Source organism: Anomaloglossus baeobatrachus, chromosome 6 (genome assembly GCF_048569485.1).
Source record: "Anomaloglossus baeobatrachus isolate aAnoBae1 chromosome 6, aAnoBae1.hap1, whole genome shotgun sequence".
Lineage (NCBI taxonomy): Eukaryota > Metazoa > Chordata > Amphibia > Anura > Aromobatidae > Anomaloglossus > Anomaloglossus baeobatrachus.
Window position 1 is genome coordinate 539,754,176 of NC_134358.1, and position 16,539 is coordinate 539,770,714.

Below are 16,539 nucleotides of genomic sequence, written 5' to 3' on the forward strand. Positions count from 1 at the left end.
TAAGATTCTTAGCGGGCTCAGTCTCGCCCAAAAAAGCGACAGTCTGAAAACCCGCTTCCAAGGCGGCTTCCTCATGACTTGCGGCCTCGGTCGGTAGCAGGCTCTCCCGCCTTGGCGATATTTAGCTGCCATAGGTCAATGACCATTGAGTGTGAGACATTCTGTCTCACGGGTACAGGATAGAGCTCACTTCTCGTCCTCCAACTCGATTCTTCAGAATTTCTCCACCTCCCGGCCGGGCCGCTGCTCTTCTGCAAACAGGGTGCACTCTATAGGCAGAAAGAGTGATGACCCCCGTTCCTCTTCAGGAACAAGGTCACGGTTTTTACCCCAAATTCTTTGCGGTACCTATAACAACGGGCCGTTCCGTCCCGTTCTGGATCTAAGAATGCTCAGCAAGCTCGTGGACACCAGGCGGTTCCGGATGGAATCCCTCCGCCATGTCATCGCCTCAAGGTCCCAAGGATATTTCCTAGCATCATTAGGCATCAAGGATGCTTATCCACACGTGCCGATTGATCCAGAGCACTAGCGTTTCTACGCTTCGTTATAGGAGACGAACACCCTCTGTTCGTAGCTCTACCTTCCGGCTAGCGACAGTCCAACTGGTCTTCGCCAAGGTCAGGGCAGCAGTAGTCACAGTCCTGCACTCTCAGGGTCACTCTGTGGTCCCGTATTTAGACGATCTACTTGTCAAGGCACTCTCTTAGGAAACATGCCAACACTGCCCGAACGTTGCGCTGGAGACTCTCTAGAGTTTTGGGTGGATCATCAACTTTTTAAAGTCAGATCCGACCCCGACCCTATCGATAACATATCTAGGCATAGAGTTTCTTACTCTCTCAGCGATAGTGAAGCTGCCGCTAGACAAACAGCATTCACTACGGGCTGCAAGCTCTTCTTTAAGAACCAGTCGCACACATTGAGACGCCTCATGCACTTCCTACGTAAGATGGTAGCAATGGAGGCAGTGCCTTTCGCGCAGTTTTACTGCGTCCACTACAATGGGACATTCTCCGCCAATGGGACGAGGAGTCGACGTCCCTCAACAGAGTCGTCGTTCTTTCTCAGGCGGCCAAGGAATCTCTACGGTGGTGGCTTCTTCTCACCTCTTGGTCAAAAAGAAGGTCCTTCCTATCCCCGTCCTGGGCGATAGTTACGACAGACGCGAGTCTATCAGGGTGGGGAGCAGTTTTTCTCCACTACAGCGCTCAGGGTACGTGGACTCAGCAAGAGTCCACTCTTCAGATCAATGTTCTTGAACACAGAGCAGTGTATCTTGCCCTACAATCCTTCCAACAGCGGCTGGAAAGCAAGCATATCCGACTTCAGTCGGACAGCTCCACAGCGGTGGCATACATCAACCACCAAGGAAGAACGCGCAACCGGCAAGCCTTCCAGGAAGTCCGGCAGGTTCTGATGTGGGTGGAAGACACGGCATCCACCATATCCACAATTCACATCCCAAGTGTGGAAACTAGGAAGCTGACTTCATAAGTCGCTGAGGTGTGGCCGAAAGAGTATGGTCTCCTCACCCGGACGGGTTTCAGGAGATCTGGCGCCGCTGACAGAGGCCGGACGTCGATCTAATGGCGTCACGGCACAACAACAATGTGCCAGCTTCATGGCACGGTTTCACAATCATCGAGCTCTGGCGGCAAACGCCTTAGTTCAGCATTGGTCGCAGTTCCAGCTACCTTAGGTGCCACCTCTGGCATTGTTGCCCAGAGTACTGCGCTAGATCAAGACCGACTGCGGCCGCGCCATCCTCGTCGCTACAAATTGGCCGAGGATGTTGTGGTACTCGGTTCTGTGGTGCCTCACGGTAGGCTAACCGGGGGCACTACCAGACCAATCAGACTGGCTGTCTCAAGGGCCATTCTTCCATTTGAATTCTACGGCCCTCAACCGGATGGTGTGGCATTGAGTCCTGGAACCTAGTGTCGTCAGGATTACCTCAGGACGTGGTTGCCACCATGAGACAGGCTAGCATACCAACGTCCGCCAAGATTGACCACAGGACGTGGAAGATGTTCTTATCTCGGTGCTCGGCGCAGGGTGTTTCTCCCTGGCCGGTTGCATCGTCTATGTTTCCTTCCTTCCTGCAATCTAGGTAGGAAAATGGGTTGTCGCTCAGTTCCCTTTAGGGACAAGTCTCAGCGCTATCTGTATTTTTTCAGAAACGACGACTTCCTCAGGTACGCACGTTCCTACGGGGAGTTTGTCTTCTCAGCACTCCGTACAAGCGGCCGTTAGAGCCCTGAGATCTGAACAAGGTTCTAATTGCTCTCCAGATGCCGCCTTTCGAGCCTTTGAAGGATGTCTCCCTTCCCGTTTTTCACGGGAAGTGGCCTTCTAGTAACGGTCTCGTCTCTTAGGAGAGTTTCCGAGCTAGCAACGCTCTCATACAAACTCCCTTCCTGGTCCTTCACCAGGACAGGGTAGTTCTGCGTCCGGTTCCGGAATTTCTCCCTAAGGTGGTATCCCATTTTCATATCAATCAGGATATCACCTCACCTTCTTGTGTCCTCGTCCAGTCCATCAATTTCAGAAAGATTTGCATCTGTTGGTTCTGGTGAGAGCACTCAGGTTCTACTTCCCGCATGGCGCTCCTGCGCCACCCGGATGCACTCTTTGTCCTTGTCGCTGGTCGGCATAAACAGTCGCAAGCTTCCAGATCCACCCTTGCTCGGGGGCTCGAGGAACCAATTCTTGAAACCTACAGTTCTACTGGGCTTCTGGTTCTCTCAAGGCCGAAGGCCCATTCTACCAGAGCCGTGGGTGCATCCTGGGCATTACGGCACCAGGCTACGGCTCAGCAGGTGTGTCAGGCACCCACCTGGTCGAGTCTACTTACTTTTACCAAGCATTATCAGATGCATACCTACGCTTCGGCAGACGCCAGCCTAGGTAGATAAGTCATTCAGGCGGCGGTTGGCCACCTGTAGGAGAGGGCCGTTTGACGGCCCTATCATGAGGTATTCTTTTACCCACCCAGGGATTGCTTTTGGACATCCCAATTGTCTGGGTCTCCCAATGGAGCGACAAAGAAGAAGGGAATTTTGTTTACTTACCGTAAATTCCTTTTCTTCTAGCTCCAATTGGGAGACCCAGCACCCGCCCTGTTTTCTCGGGGTTTTTCTGTTTTTTCGGGTACACATGTTGTTCATGTGGTATGGTTCAGTTCTCCGATGTTTCCTCGGATTGAATTGGTCTTTAAACCAGTTATTGGCTTTCCTCCTTCTTGCTTTGGCACTAAAACTGGTGAGCCAGTGATCCCACTGGGGGTGTATAGCCAGAAGGGGAGGGGCCTTACACTTTTAAGTGTAATACTTTGTGTGGCCTCCAGAGGCAATAGCTATACACCCAATTGTCTGGGTCTCCCAATTGGAGCTAGAAGAAAAGGAATTTACGGTAAGTAAACAAAATTCCCTTCTTTCGGTGCTTTTTTTTTATCATTATCAACTTCTATTAGGAGCCTGAAAAAAAAAATGCATATAAAGTCGTAATTGTATTTTTCAGAGCAGAATCACAGTGTTTCTACAATTAAATAGGAATTGAAAAATGCTGTGTCAAATTCGCACAAAAAATGCTAGCGGTGACAATGCTGCCCTTTGCAAACATAGTTTTCCTAGGTTTGACGTCATTGCAAACACACAATGTCCTGTTTTCCTCGGGCACTTTGGATGACGTTCCTGATGTACAAGAGAACATTAATCTCTTAAGTAGTGAAATTAATGTTTTGGCTCGGATGTAATGATGACAGTGGTGTATTTTGGGGACGCTCACATGACCAATTGCCCCAGGCCCCATACTTTACGGGGTGTACAATTTTGATTTCCCCATCCCTTGCCCTCACTGTCACTGATCCAGGTCTGCACTAATCAGCTTCTTCATTGAATGACTCCTGGGCACAGTAAGAAAACCACAAAGTATAAAAATTTGAGTTTTGTCCTCTTAGTTGCTGCCTATGCAGAGCACAGCAGCTGGTGGTAAACTCATTTTTATCTGCTGCACTTTGCAAAGGCAGTAAGGGTATATTTGCACGCTTGAAAGTTTTCTGCACCAAAATCTGCACCTTGTGGCAGAAAAATGCACCAAAAAACGTATACTTTTTTATGTTATTGCGGCATGCCTTTTTTTTTTTTAGTAAAATCAATGGCTGGAAGGGCTACAAAACGCAGGAAAAAAACGCACCAACATTTGACATGCTGCTTTTTTTTCTCTACACAAAACTGACTGCTGATGGGGAACCTGCAGAAACCCGCGACTGAAGTCTATAGTTGAAGAAGAGATCATCTATAAGATGTAACCAGAGCCCTGCAAACCTCCTGCCTGCATCTTCTAATCAGTAGTCCCCATGCGTTTTCTGCATCAAGCCTACAAATCAGAATAGCAAAAAGTTGATGGCATCCCAGAGTAGGTGAAGAAATCACATAGCTTCTTTATTCTGTCATGAATGCATCGTTTCGATCTACTGTGGCGCCCCTGCTACTGCACCTCCTTTAGGGTGTAGTACTTATCCCGGGACCAAGAAAGGGCGGCATCGGTGCCACCAACATACACATACATAAACAGTGGGTTGCCCTCCCCAATGGGGACTGGGCCAGGGTCGGGTCACAGAAGGGGGTCCCACTGCGATTGGGTTTACAGGAAGCCACCTCACCAGGGGCTCCCCGATCCACTGGAACCGGGGACTCAGGGTTAGGGTGAAGCAACCACCAGTGGGAGTTAGGAGCACATGGTGGGAAGAGCAGGTTGACCTGGTGAGAGCAGTGAATCAGCCGGTGGCAGAGGCTGGGGGCAACAGCTTGGAACACACAACACAACTACAAAAAGGAGGAGAACAGCTACAGACGCAGAGCGGACGTGCGTGAGCAGCTCTGTGGGCCAAGGCGTTCAACATGGTCGCTGGGGAGAAGCAGGCAGCTGCTTCCACAGGACCGGCGCTGTCTGGGTACAGAACCCTAGGGCAGGCATACTTCATGTTGTCTACCAACTCTGCAAGGGTCACGGGAACAGGCTAGAAAAGTCACCGGACCTGTCCCACTATTCCTGGAGCCAAATAGAATATAGAATCCGAGGCTGAGGTCTTCGGCCAGCCCCACAGCAGAACCGTGCTATCAGCATACAGGACGGGACACTTTCCTGACACCGGGATCCCCAAGTGCTTCACGCCACGGGGATCCGATACTTCATCAAAGGAGGAAGAGCCAATAGGCTGACACACACCAGACCTGACCTTCCACGGATTCGGGATCGGCAGGAGTCCATTGTGGCAGAGACTGGTACTCTTGGGCAGCGCCTGAACTACCAGTGAGTAAAAGACTTGGAACCACAGCCCCTGTCTCTGCCTCTCCTTTACCGACGCCGTTGCCCAGCGCTGCGGCGCCAACGGGGACTACCACCACCCCCCTGCGTCCTCCATCATCCTCTCCGGGGTAACTCCGCTCTGCCTGTGGGGAGCGACACCATCCCGGCTGCGACCTTCACCATCAGCCCCGGAGAGCAGCACCCGCAGCGGCGGTCCATCTCTGGCCGCGGACCACAGGTGGTGTCACGATCTAAAAAGACTTTCCGAACCATCACTATCACCCCCATCCTTCATCCTGCCTCCCATCCACCGCTTTCCCTCCCTCCTGTACGCCTCTGGGTCAGGAAACCGGGCCAGGCCAGCCCGTGATGACGCAGAGGATCTGCAACCCCCGACCCGGCAACGAATCGGGTAAAAACCCCTCTAGTGATACACTACCATAGGCCTTTTTGCAGCATACATATGCTTGAAAAAGACCTATGGTACGTTGAACCGTTGCATTTCACCTACTCTGGGATGCCATCAACTTCCTTCTATTGATTTATGCTGCCAATTGGACTCTTGGACTTTGTTGATGGTGCGTCCACCTATTTTTGGATTTGTTGTCCTCTTTTGAGGTCCTATTTTGAGTTGCGCCAAAAACTGATGGCAATGCAATGATGAATTGTTAAATAAGACTTCTGTTTTATCTGATATTCTTAGAATTTTGCCTAATTTTTTTTCTCTTGTATCCTTTATAGAATATTAATTTACAGCTGAACAATAACAACTGTGATCTTGATAACCCCGAAGAATCAGATTATTATGATGTCTTTGACTGGGAACCTGTCAGCCTCGCCCACAAAAAAATGGAACTGTTTCCAAAATGGCGACTACCAGCCAAAGTAGCGTTTTCCCTGGCGCTGCTCTTCTTCATATACACATTTCTCCGAGAAGTTCTGCACCCGTTTCTGATACATAAGAGAAATGAATTCTACAGAATTCCAATTCTAGTGGTTAATAAAGTTTGGCCGGATGTTGGCATCACACTTCTGACTTTGGCATATTTGCCGGGAGTATTAGCCACCATTCTCCAGCTTCACCGTGGCACAAAATACCAAAGATTTCCACAATGGCTGAACACATGGATGCTTAGACGGAAACAGTTTGGACTATTGGGTTTCTTCTCGGCCACAATGCATGCCGTCTACAGTCTGTCCTACCCTATGAGAAGGTCCTACAGATATAAACTACTGAACTGGGCATATGAGCAGGTATGTCCTACCATTCTCCTATGAATGGGTCATCAATATGTTAGTCCCACACAACCCCTTTATCCCTGAATTTCCTAATAGAGTATTTGATAATGGGTTTTCTAAACCAAAAAAACGCTACAAAATTAATTTTTATTGGTACAGGTTCAACAACAGAAAGAAAATAGTTGGATTGAGCATGACGTGTGGAGGATGGAGATATATGTGTGTCTGGGGATTATAGCACTTGCTATATTAGGTATATTGGCTGTGGCATCAATCCCCTCCATTGGAAACTCTTTGTCGTGGCGAGAGTATACCTTCATCCAGGTACGATAGAAGTTTTCATGAAGTGATCACTGAAAATGTAGATTACTCATTTCCATTATAGAAGGAGCCCGGTCACGCAAAGAGCAGTCATACAATGCCTCCTCGTAATGTCTGTCCATGTCACTATTTACTGTTCTGTCTACTACCATATCCCATCTCTTCTCTCCATGTACAGACTCTTTTCCCTTTATGTCCTCTATCTTCTTTCTCCATGTTCTCTCTTTTCCTCCTGCTTCCTCCATCTTGTCTCTGCTCCCTCACTTTTCTGTCTCTGTTTCTTCCCCACCCCATGAAACGTCCCTGTCGATCACTGTCCCTTATTCTCCTGTTTCTCACTTTGGCTATTCAGTATCTGCTTCCTATCTACCCTTTTGCTATTTTTTTCCTATCCCACCTGTACTCCTTTCCTGCCTTTCCATTGTGTTTCTTCCCTGTTCTTTCCCTGGCATTGTTGCCTTTTTGGACCTTTTTCTCTCTGCTTTCATTCCTTATTATGTTTTACCCTTCTCTTCTAATCATATACTGTCTAGTCTCTGTCAATATCCCTTCTACTCTTCCCCCATGTCCTTTAACTTTTACCCTAATGGTCTTTCTCTTATCCCTCTATGTCTGTTCTCTTCTCTCCCTCTATGTCTCTTCTCTTCTCCCTCTATGTCTGGTCTCTTCTCTCCCTCTATGTCTCTTCTCTTCTCCCTCTATGTCTGATCTCTTCTCTCCCTCTATGTCTGGTCTCTTCTCCCTCTATGTCTGGTCTCTTCTCTCCCTCTATGTCTGGTCTCTTCTCCCTCTATGTCTGGTCTCTTCTCTCCCTCTATGTCTGGTCTCTTCTCTCCCTCTATGTCTGGTCTCTTCTCTCCCTCTATATCTGGTCTCTTCTCCCTCTATATCTGGTCTCTTCTCCCTCTATGTCTGGTCTCTTCTCTCCCTCTATGGCTGGTCTCTTCTCTCCCTCTATATCTGGTCTCTTCTCCCTCTATGTCTGGTCTCTTCTCTCCCTCTATGTCTGGTCTCTTCACTCCCTCTATGTCTGGTCTCTTCGCTCCCTCTATGTCTGGTCTCTTCTCCCTCAAGGTCTCTTCTCTTCTCCCTCAATGTCTCATCTCTTCTCCCTCTATGTCTGGTCTCTTCTCCCTCTATGTCTGGTCTCTTCTCCCTCTATGTCTGGTCTCTTCTCTCCCTCTATGTCTGGTCTCTTCTCTCCCTCTATGTCTGGTCTCTTCTCTCCCTCTATGTCTGGTCTCTTCTCTCCCTCTATGTCTGGTCTCTTCTCTCCCTCTATGTCTGGTCTCTTCTCTCCCTCTATGTCTGGTCTCTTCTCTCCCTCTATGTCTGGTCTCTTCTCTCCCTCTATGTCTGGTCTCTTCTCTCCCTCTATGTCTGGTCTCTTCTCTCCCTCTATGTCTGGTCTCTTCGCTCCCTCTATGTCTGGTCTCTTCACTCCCTCTATGTCTGGTCTCTTCTCCCTCAAGGTCTCTTCTCTTCTCCCTCAATGTCTCATCTATGTCTGGTCTCTTCTCCCTCAAGGTCTCTTCTCTTCTCCCTCAATGTCTCATCTCTTCTCCCTCTATGTCTGGTCTCTTCTCCCTCTGTCTGTGTCATACTATTGTATGAACTGAGGATTTCGATTGCATTAGGGCAATGACAACCAGAGACAGGTTCTTGGTGCAAAGAAGTTTTATAATATGCAACCAACAATATGTACACAGGAAGAACATAAACACAGTAGAACATAAACACAGTAAATACCTGCCAGGTTCGGAGCAAATGGGAATTCCAGGGACCGCACACTGGACTCCCCCAGGGAGGCCACCAGGAGCGAACCCCTATACAGGGGCTGTCTGGCGATCACCCCAGAAGGCCTAAATGCGCAGCAGCCGGGACACGAAAGTGCAACAGGTTATAGTCCAAAAATGTCCGTACTGGACGTGGAACACGGGTCCTAGGGTGGATATGTACCGGAAGGGACCGGGCACAAACGCCAACCGGAGACGGCAGACAGAGTCTGGGACCAGCGAGGGCACAGCTCGATGAGACCAGGTGGAGTCCAGGGCCGGTGTCAGGTGATTCACCAGGATCCAAAATAGCAACCAGGAAATGAGAGCAGCTGAGCAGGAGTAGACAGGAAGCAGTATACTCAAGCAACTAGACTAAGCTTGGGGGCGGGTTTTTAAACAGATGAACAGGAAGTAGGGCAACAGAACAGAAAACTCCATGTTAACAAAGGGAAATATCCTTCAGAAGCAAGCTGGAAATCCCGGAACACTGACAGTCTGGTCTCTTCTCCCTCTATGTCTGGTCTCTTCTCTCCCTTTATGTCTGGCCTCTTCTCCCTCTATGTCTGGTCTCTTCTCCCTCTATGGTTGGTCTCTTCTCTCCCTCTATGTCTGGTCTCTTCTCTCCCTCTATGTCTGGTCTCTTCTCTCCCGCTATGTCTCATCTCTTCTTCCTCTATGGCTGGTCTCTTCTCTCCCTCTATGGCTGGTCTCTTCTCTCCCTCTATATCTGGTCTCTTCTCTCCCTCTATATCTGGTCTCTTCTCTCACTCTATATCTAGTCTCTTCTCTCCCTCTATGTCTGGTATCTTCTCTCCCTCTATGTCTGGTCTCTTCTCCCGCTATGTCTCATCTCTTCTCCCTTTATGTCTGGTCTCTTCTCTCCCTCTGTCTGATCTCTTCTCCCTCTGTCTGATCTCTTCTCCCTCTGTCTGATCTCTTCTCCCTCTATGTCTGGTCTCTTCTCCCTCTATGGCTGGTCTCTTCTCTCCCTCTATGTCTGGTCTCTTCTCTCCCTCTATGTCTGGTCTCTTCTCTCCCGCTATGTTTCATCTCTTCTCCCTCTATGGCTGGTCTCTTCTCTCCCTCTATGGCTGGTCTCTTCTCTCCCTCTATATCTGGTCTCTTCTCTCCCTCTATATCTGGTCTCTTCTCTCCCTCTATATCTGGTCTCTTCTCTCCCTCTATATCTGGTCTCTTCTCTCACTCTATATCTAGTCTCTTCTCTCCCTCTATGTCTGGTATCTTCTCTCCCTCTATGTCTGGTCTCTTCTCCCGCTATGTCTCATCTCTTCTCCCGCTATGTCTCATCTCTTCTCCCTTTATGTCTGGTCTCTTCTCTCCCTCTGTCTGATCTCTTCTCCCTCTATGTCTGGTCTCTTCTCTCCCTCTATGTCTGATCTCTTCTCCCTCTATGGCTGGTCTCTTCTCTCCCTCTATGGCTGGTCTCTTCGCTCCCTCTATGTCTAGTCTCTTCTCCCTCTATGTTCTGGTCTCTTCTCCCTCTATGTTCTGGTCTCTTCTCCCTCTATGTCTGGTCTCTTTTCTTTGTCGCTCCATTGGGAGACCCAGACAATTGGGTGTATAGCTATTGCCTCTGGAGGCCACACAAAGTATTACACTTAAAAGTGTAAGGCCCCTCCCCTTCTGGCTATACACCCCCAGTGGGATCACTGGCTCACCAGTTTTGTGCTTTGTGCGAAGGAGGCAACACATCCACGCATAGCTCCACTTTTTAGTCAGCAGCAGCTGCTGACTATGTCGGATGGAAGAAAAGAGGACACATATAGTGTCCCCAGCATGCTCCCTTCTCACCCCACTGTATGTCGGAGGTGTTTGTAAGGTTGAGGTACCCATTGCGGGTACGGCGGCAGGAGCCCACATGCTGATTCCTTCCCCATCCCTTTTTACAGGGCTCTGGGTGAAGTGGGATTTACCGGTCTCCAGGCACTGAGACCGTGCTCCATCTACAGCCCCTGGAGAAGATGCTGGATGGAGCGGAGTACATCAGGGACATGGCCCTGCTTCCTCAAGGTACTCTGTGTCCCCGTGCATTTGGCGCTCACACCGCAGCATGCTGGGTGTTGTAGTGCGCCGGGGGACATCAGCGCTGCGGCGCCTGTGCCATAGCCTCATTCAGCTTAGCTGAAGCAGGCACACTTATGGGACTCGGCCGCGCCGGCCGCTGGGACTGCGGCACGGCTGGCACTTGTAGTGCGCCGGGGACTTCAGCGCGGCCTGCGCTTTTACGGCGGCCGCGCTGATAACTACAGTCCCCGGCTTTTGCGGCCTGCTTCCGTTCGTTCCCGCCCCCAGACCTGCCAGTCAGGAGAGGGGCGGGACGCTGCCCACGTCTAGGACTCGGGCGCGCCGGCCGCTGGAACAGCGGCGCGGCTGGCACTTGTAGTGCGCCGGGGACTTCAGCGCGGCCCGCGCTTTTACGGCGGCCGCGCTGATAACTCGAGTCCCCGGCTTTTGCGGCCTGCTTTAGTTCGTTCCCGCCCCCAGACCTGCCAGTCAGGAGAGGGGCGGGACGCTGGCCACTTCTAGGGCGGTCGCGCCGGCCGCTGGGAATGGCCAGGGGATGAGGACGGTGTCTGCAGTATTTACTGACAGTTTTTCTGAGACTATGGCTATGATACTAGAAGCCTAGCAGTCCGGACATGTCTCTCACAATATGGGCACTGTTGAATCATTGATCCATGGCCCCCCTCAGTGTGAATAACTAACAGCTCCGGGAATGTCACACGCATCCCAGAGTCACGGCTCTGCACGGACGTCAGTCCCAGACAGCCTAAGTGGGCTCGCTATGAGCGGCCTCGGTTTCATCAGGGTCCTAACAGAAGGACTCGCTGTGTAATGAGGCGGAAGTAGCGGCTCAGGATTCTGATCCTGAGACCGCTCTCAATCTGGATACACCTGATTGTGACGCCATAGTAAATAATCTTATAGCGTCCATCTATAGAATGTGGGTTATTTCTCACAACTCCTCCAGTGGAGGAGTCAGCTTCACGTATTTTTCTGGACCACTCTGCCTTCAGAGAGGCAGTCCAGGAACACCACGCTTATCCAGATATGCGCTTCTCCAAACGGCTTAGGATACACGCTATCCCTGTCCCCTGACTTGGTCAAGGACTGGACCCAATGTCCCGAGCGGCATCCTCCAATCTCCAGACTTGTAGCTAGATCCATAGTTGCAGTGGGAGATGGAACTGCAAACTCAAAGATGCCACTGACAGACAGATGGATCTCTGGTCGAAAGCCATCTATGAGGCTGTCGGCGCACCGTTGGCTCCGGCATTCTCTCCCTTGGGGCACTCCAAGCTATTTCAGCTTGTCTTACACAGATTGACACGGTTACACGTACATCTGTGCCGCAGGTGGCATCCTTAACCTCTCAAATGTCTGCATTTGTTTCTTACGCGATTCAGGTTGTCCTGGACTCTGCGAACCGTGCGGCGGTAGCCTCCGCTACTCCGTGTTTTTAAGCAGAGCCTGGTCTGCTCGTTAAGTGAATGGAAGGCAGATTCTGCTTCCAAAAAAGGTTGCCTAACCAGTTGCCTTTTTCTGCTGACCGACTGTTTGGTGAGCGTTGGATGTAACCATCAAACAGTCCAGGGGTAAGGATTCATCCTTTCCTCAGCCCGGACACAACAAACCCCAACAGAGCAAGAGGCAGTCGGGGTTTTCGGCCTTTTCGAGGCTCGGGCAGGTCCCATTTTTCCTCGTCCAAGGTGGACTCAAAAGGATCAGAGGAGCTAAGATTCTTAGCGGGCTCAGTCTCGCCCAAAAAAGCGACAGTCGGAAAACCCGCTTCCAAGGCGGCTTCCTCATGACTTGCGGCCTCGGTCGGTAGCAGGCTCTCCCGCCTTGGCGATATTTAGCTGCCATAGGTCAATGACCATTGAGTGTGAGACATTCTGTCTCACGGGTACAGGATAGAGCTCACTTCTCGTCCTCCAACTCGATTCTTCAGAATTTCTCCACCTCCCGGCCGGGCCGCTGCTCTTCTGCAAACAGGGTGCACTCTATAGGCAGAAAGAGTGATGACCCCCGTTCCTCTTCAGGAACAAGGTCACGGTTTTTACCCCAAATTCTTTGCGGTACCTATAACAACGGGCCGTTCCGTCCCGTTCTGGATCTAAAAATGCTCAGCAAGCTCGTGGACACCAGGCGGTTCCGGATGGAATCCCTCCGCCATGTCATCGCCTCAAGGTCCCAAGGATATTTCCTAGCATCATTAGGCATCAAGGATGCTTATCCACACGTGCCGATTGATCCAGAGCACTAGCGTTTCTACGCTTCGTTATAGGAGACGAACACCCTCTGTTCGTAGCTCTACCTTCCGGCTAGCGACAGTCCAACTGGTCTTCGCCAAGGTCAGGGCAGCAGTAGTCACAGTCCTGCACTCTCAGGGTCACTCTGTGGTCCCGTATTTAGACGATCTACTTGTCAAGGCACTCTCTTAGGAAACATGCCAACACTGCCCGAACGTTGCGCTGGAGACTCTCTAGAGTTTTGGGTGGATCATCAACTTTTTAAAGTCAGATCCGACCCCGACCCTATCGATAACATATCTAGGCATAGAGTTTCTTACTCTCTCAGCGATAGTGAAGCTGCCGCTAGACAAACAGCATTCACTACGGGCTGCAAGCTCTTCTTTAAGAACCAGTCGCACACATTGACACGCCTCATGCACTTCCTACGTAAGATGGTAGCAATGGAGGCAGTTCCTTTCGCGCAGTTTTACTGCGTCCACTACAATGGGACATTCTCCGCCAATGGGACGAGGAGTCGACGTCCCTCAACAGAGTCGTCGTTCTTCTCAGGCGGCCAAGGAATCTCTACGGTGGTGGCTTCTTCTCACCTCTTGGTCAAAAAGAAGGTCCTTCCTATCCCCGTCCTGGGCGATAGTTACGACAGACGCGAGTCTATCAGGGTGGGGAGCAGTTTTTCTCCACTACAGCGCTCAGGGTACGTGGACTCAGCAAGAGTCCACTCTTCAGATCAATGTTCTTGAACACAGAGCAGTGTATCTTGCCCTACAATCCTTCCAACAGCGGCTGGAAAGCAAGCATATCCGACTTCAGTCGGACAGCTCCACAGCGGTGGCATACATCAACCACCAAGGAAGAACGCGCAACCGGCAAGCCTTCCAGGAAGTCCGGCAGGTTCTGATGTGGGTGGAAGACACGGCATCCACCATATCCACAATTCACATCCCAAGTGTGGAAACTAGGAAGCTGACTTCCTAAGTCGCTGAGGTGTGGCCGAAAGAGTATGGTCTCCTCACCCGGACGGGTTTCAGGAGATCTGGCGCCGCTGACAGAGGCCGGACGTCGATCTAATGGCGTCACGGCACAACAACAATGTGCCAGCTTCATGGCACGGTTTCACAATCATCGAGCTCTGGCGGCAAACGCCTTAGTTCAGCATTGGTCGCAGTTCCAGCTACCTTAGGTGCCACCTCTGGCATTGTTGCCCAGAGTACTGCGCTAGATCAAGACCGACTGCGGCCGCGCCATCCTCGTCGCTACAAATTGGCCGAGGATGTTGTGGTACTCGGTTCTGTGGTGCCTCACGGTAGGCTAACCGGGGGCACTACCAGACCAATCAGACTGGCTGTCTCAAGGGCCATTCTTCCATTTGGATTCTACGGCCCTCAACCGGATGGTGTGGCATTGAGTCCTGGAACCTAGTGTCGTCAGGATTACCTCAGGACGTGGTTGCCACCATGAGACAGGCTAGCATACCAACGTCCGCCAAGATTGACCACAGGACGTGGAAGATGTTCTTATCTCGGTGCTCGGCGCAGGGTGTTTCTCCCTGGCCGGTTGCATCGTCTATGTTTCCTTCCTTCCTGCAATCTAGGTAGGAAAATGGGTTGTCGCTCAGTTCCCTTTAGGGACAAGTCTCAGCGCTATCTGTATTTTTTCAGAAACGACGACTTCCTCAGGTACGCACGTTCCTACGGGGAGTTTGTCTTCTCAGCACTCCGTACAAGCGGCCGTTAGAGCCCTGAGATCTGAACAAGGTTCTAATTGCTCTCCAGATGCCGCCTTTCGAGCCTTTGAAGGATGTCTCCCTTCCCGTTTTTCACGGGAAGTGGCCTTCTAGTAACGGTCTCGTCTCTTAGGAGAGTTTCCGAGCTAGCAACGCTCTCATACAAACTCCCTTCCTGGTCCTTCACCAGGACAGGGTAGTTCTGCGTCCGGTTCCGGAATTTCTCCCTAAGGTGGTATCCCATTTTCATATCAATCAGGATATCACCTCACCTTCTTTGTGTCCTCGTCCAGTCCATCAATTTCAGAAAGATTTGCATCTGTTGGTTCTGGTGAGAGCACTCAGGTTCTACTTCCCGCATGGCGCTCCTGCGCCACCCGGATGCACTCTTTGTCCTTGTCGCTGGTCGGCGTAAACAGTCGCAAGCTTCCAGATCCACCCTTGCTCGGGGGCTCGAGGAACCAATTCTTGAAACCTACAGTTCTACTGGGCTTCTGGTTCTCTCAAGGCCGAAGGCCCATTCTACCAGAGCCGTGGGTGCATCCTGGGCATTACGGCACCAGGTTACGGCTCAGCAGGTGTGTCAGGCACCCACCTGGTCGAGTCTACTTACTTTTACCAAGCATTATCAGATGCATACCTACGCTTCGGCAGACGCCAGCCTAGGTAGATAAGTCATTCAGGCGGCGGTTGGCCACCTGTAGGAGAGGGCCGTTTGACGGCCCTATCATGAGGTATTCTTTTACCCACCCAGGGATTGCTTTTGGACATCCCAATTGTCTGGGTCTCCCAATGGAGCGACAAAGAAGAAGGGAATTTTGTTTACTTACCGTAAATTCCTTTTCTTCTAGCTCCAATTGGGAGACCCAGCACCCGCCCTGTTTTCTCGGGGTTTTTCTGTTTTTTCGGGTACACATGTTGTTCATGTGGTATGGTTCAGTTCTCCGATGTTTCCTCGGATTGAATTGGTCTTTAAACCAGTTATTGGCTTTCCTCCTTCTTGCTTTGGCACTAAAACTGGTGAGCCAGTGATCCCACTGGGGGTGTATAGCCAGAAGGGGAGGGGCCTTACACTTTTAAGTGTAATACTTTGTGTGGCCTCCAGAGGCAATAGCTATACACCCAATTGTCTGGGTCTCCCAATTGGAGCTAGAAGAAAAGGAATTTACGGTAAGTAAACAAAATTCCCTTCTTCTCCCTCTATGTCTCATCTCTTCTCCCTCCACTCTCAATGTCATCTCTTTTACCTCCATGCCCCTTTCGCTTTCTATGTCCTATCTTTTCTCCCTTTAAAATCCTTCTACTTACAAGTATCCTCTCTGTCCTTGTCACCTCCTTGTCCTATCTCCTTTTCCACTACGTCGTGTCCATGCTCCCCATGTCCTTTCTCTTCTCCCCCAGTCTTGACCCTCACTCTCTAATCTTTGTCTCTGTTTCTCTCCTCATCTCGTCTATACAACCTCCTTGCCTTTTCTATGTGCTCCGTGCTTGCCTTTACCTCTCCTCCTTTACTACCTTCTTATTCTGTTCTTTCTCTGATGTTGCCTCTCATTCATGTCTCTTTTCCATCTTTGTCTGTTTTTATTCTCTATCTTTCTTTCAGACTATCCATCTCATTTATCTGATAAAAGTGTTCTAAAGGAACCTGTAAGCGAAGGCTTTAGCAATGTTATAAAATATATTCCCCGCAGTTATCCGGTGGAGTGCACAGCTGTAGACATTCGGCTGCAGAATGGTAATGTCAGCTGTCTAGGGAGGCCGTGTCACCGAATTGTATCTACACATACAAAGCCAGACAGTTTTATACAAGCCGAGCCAAAAAGTTGTAAAGCTGTTGAAAATCCCATGCGACGGCGGCTGGATCTGTCTCACTAATAATCCAATGACT

The 16,539-nt window shown here is 50.4% G+C and overlaps 1 protein-coding gene across 4 annotated transcripts in view; it reads left to right on the forward strand.

Moving 5' to 3' along the window:
* The window catches only part of STEAP1 (STEAP family member 1), a 43,137-nt gene that overhangs the window by 19,257 nt on the left and 7,341 nt on the right, over window positions 1-16,539 (forward strand). For all 4 annotated transcript variants that reach the window (XM_075316826.1, XM_075316825.1, XM_075316824.1 and 1 more), the window contains exons 4-5: window positions 6,055-6,567; window positions 6,712-6,876. In XM_075316826.1, the coding sequence (XP_075172941.1) occupies window positions 6,055-6,567; window positions 6,712-6,876 (678 nt within the window). The remainder of the gene's footprint in view (window positions 1-6,054; window positions 6,568-6,711; window positions 6,877-16,539) is intronic.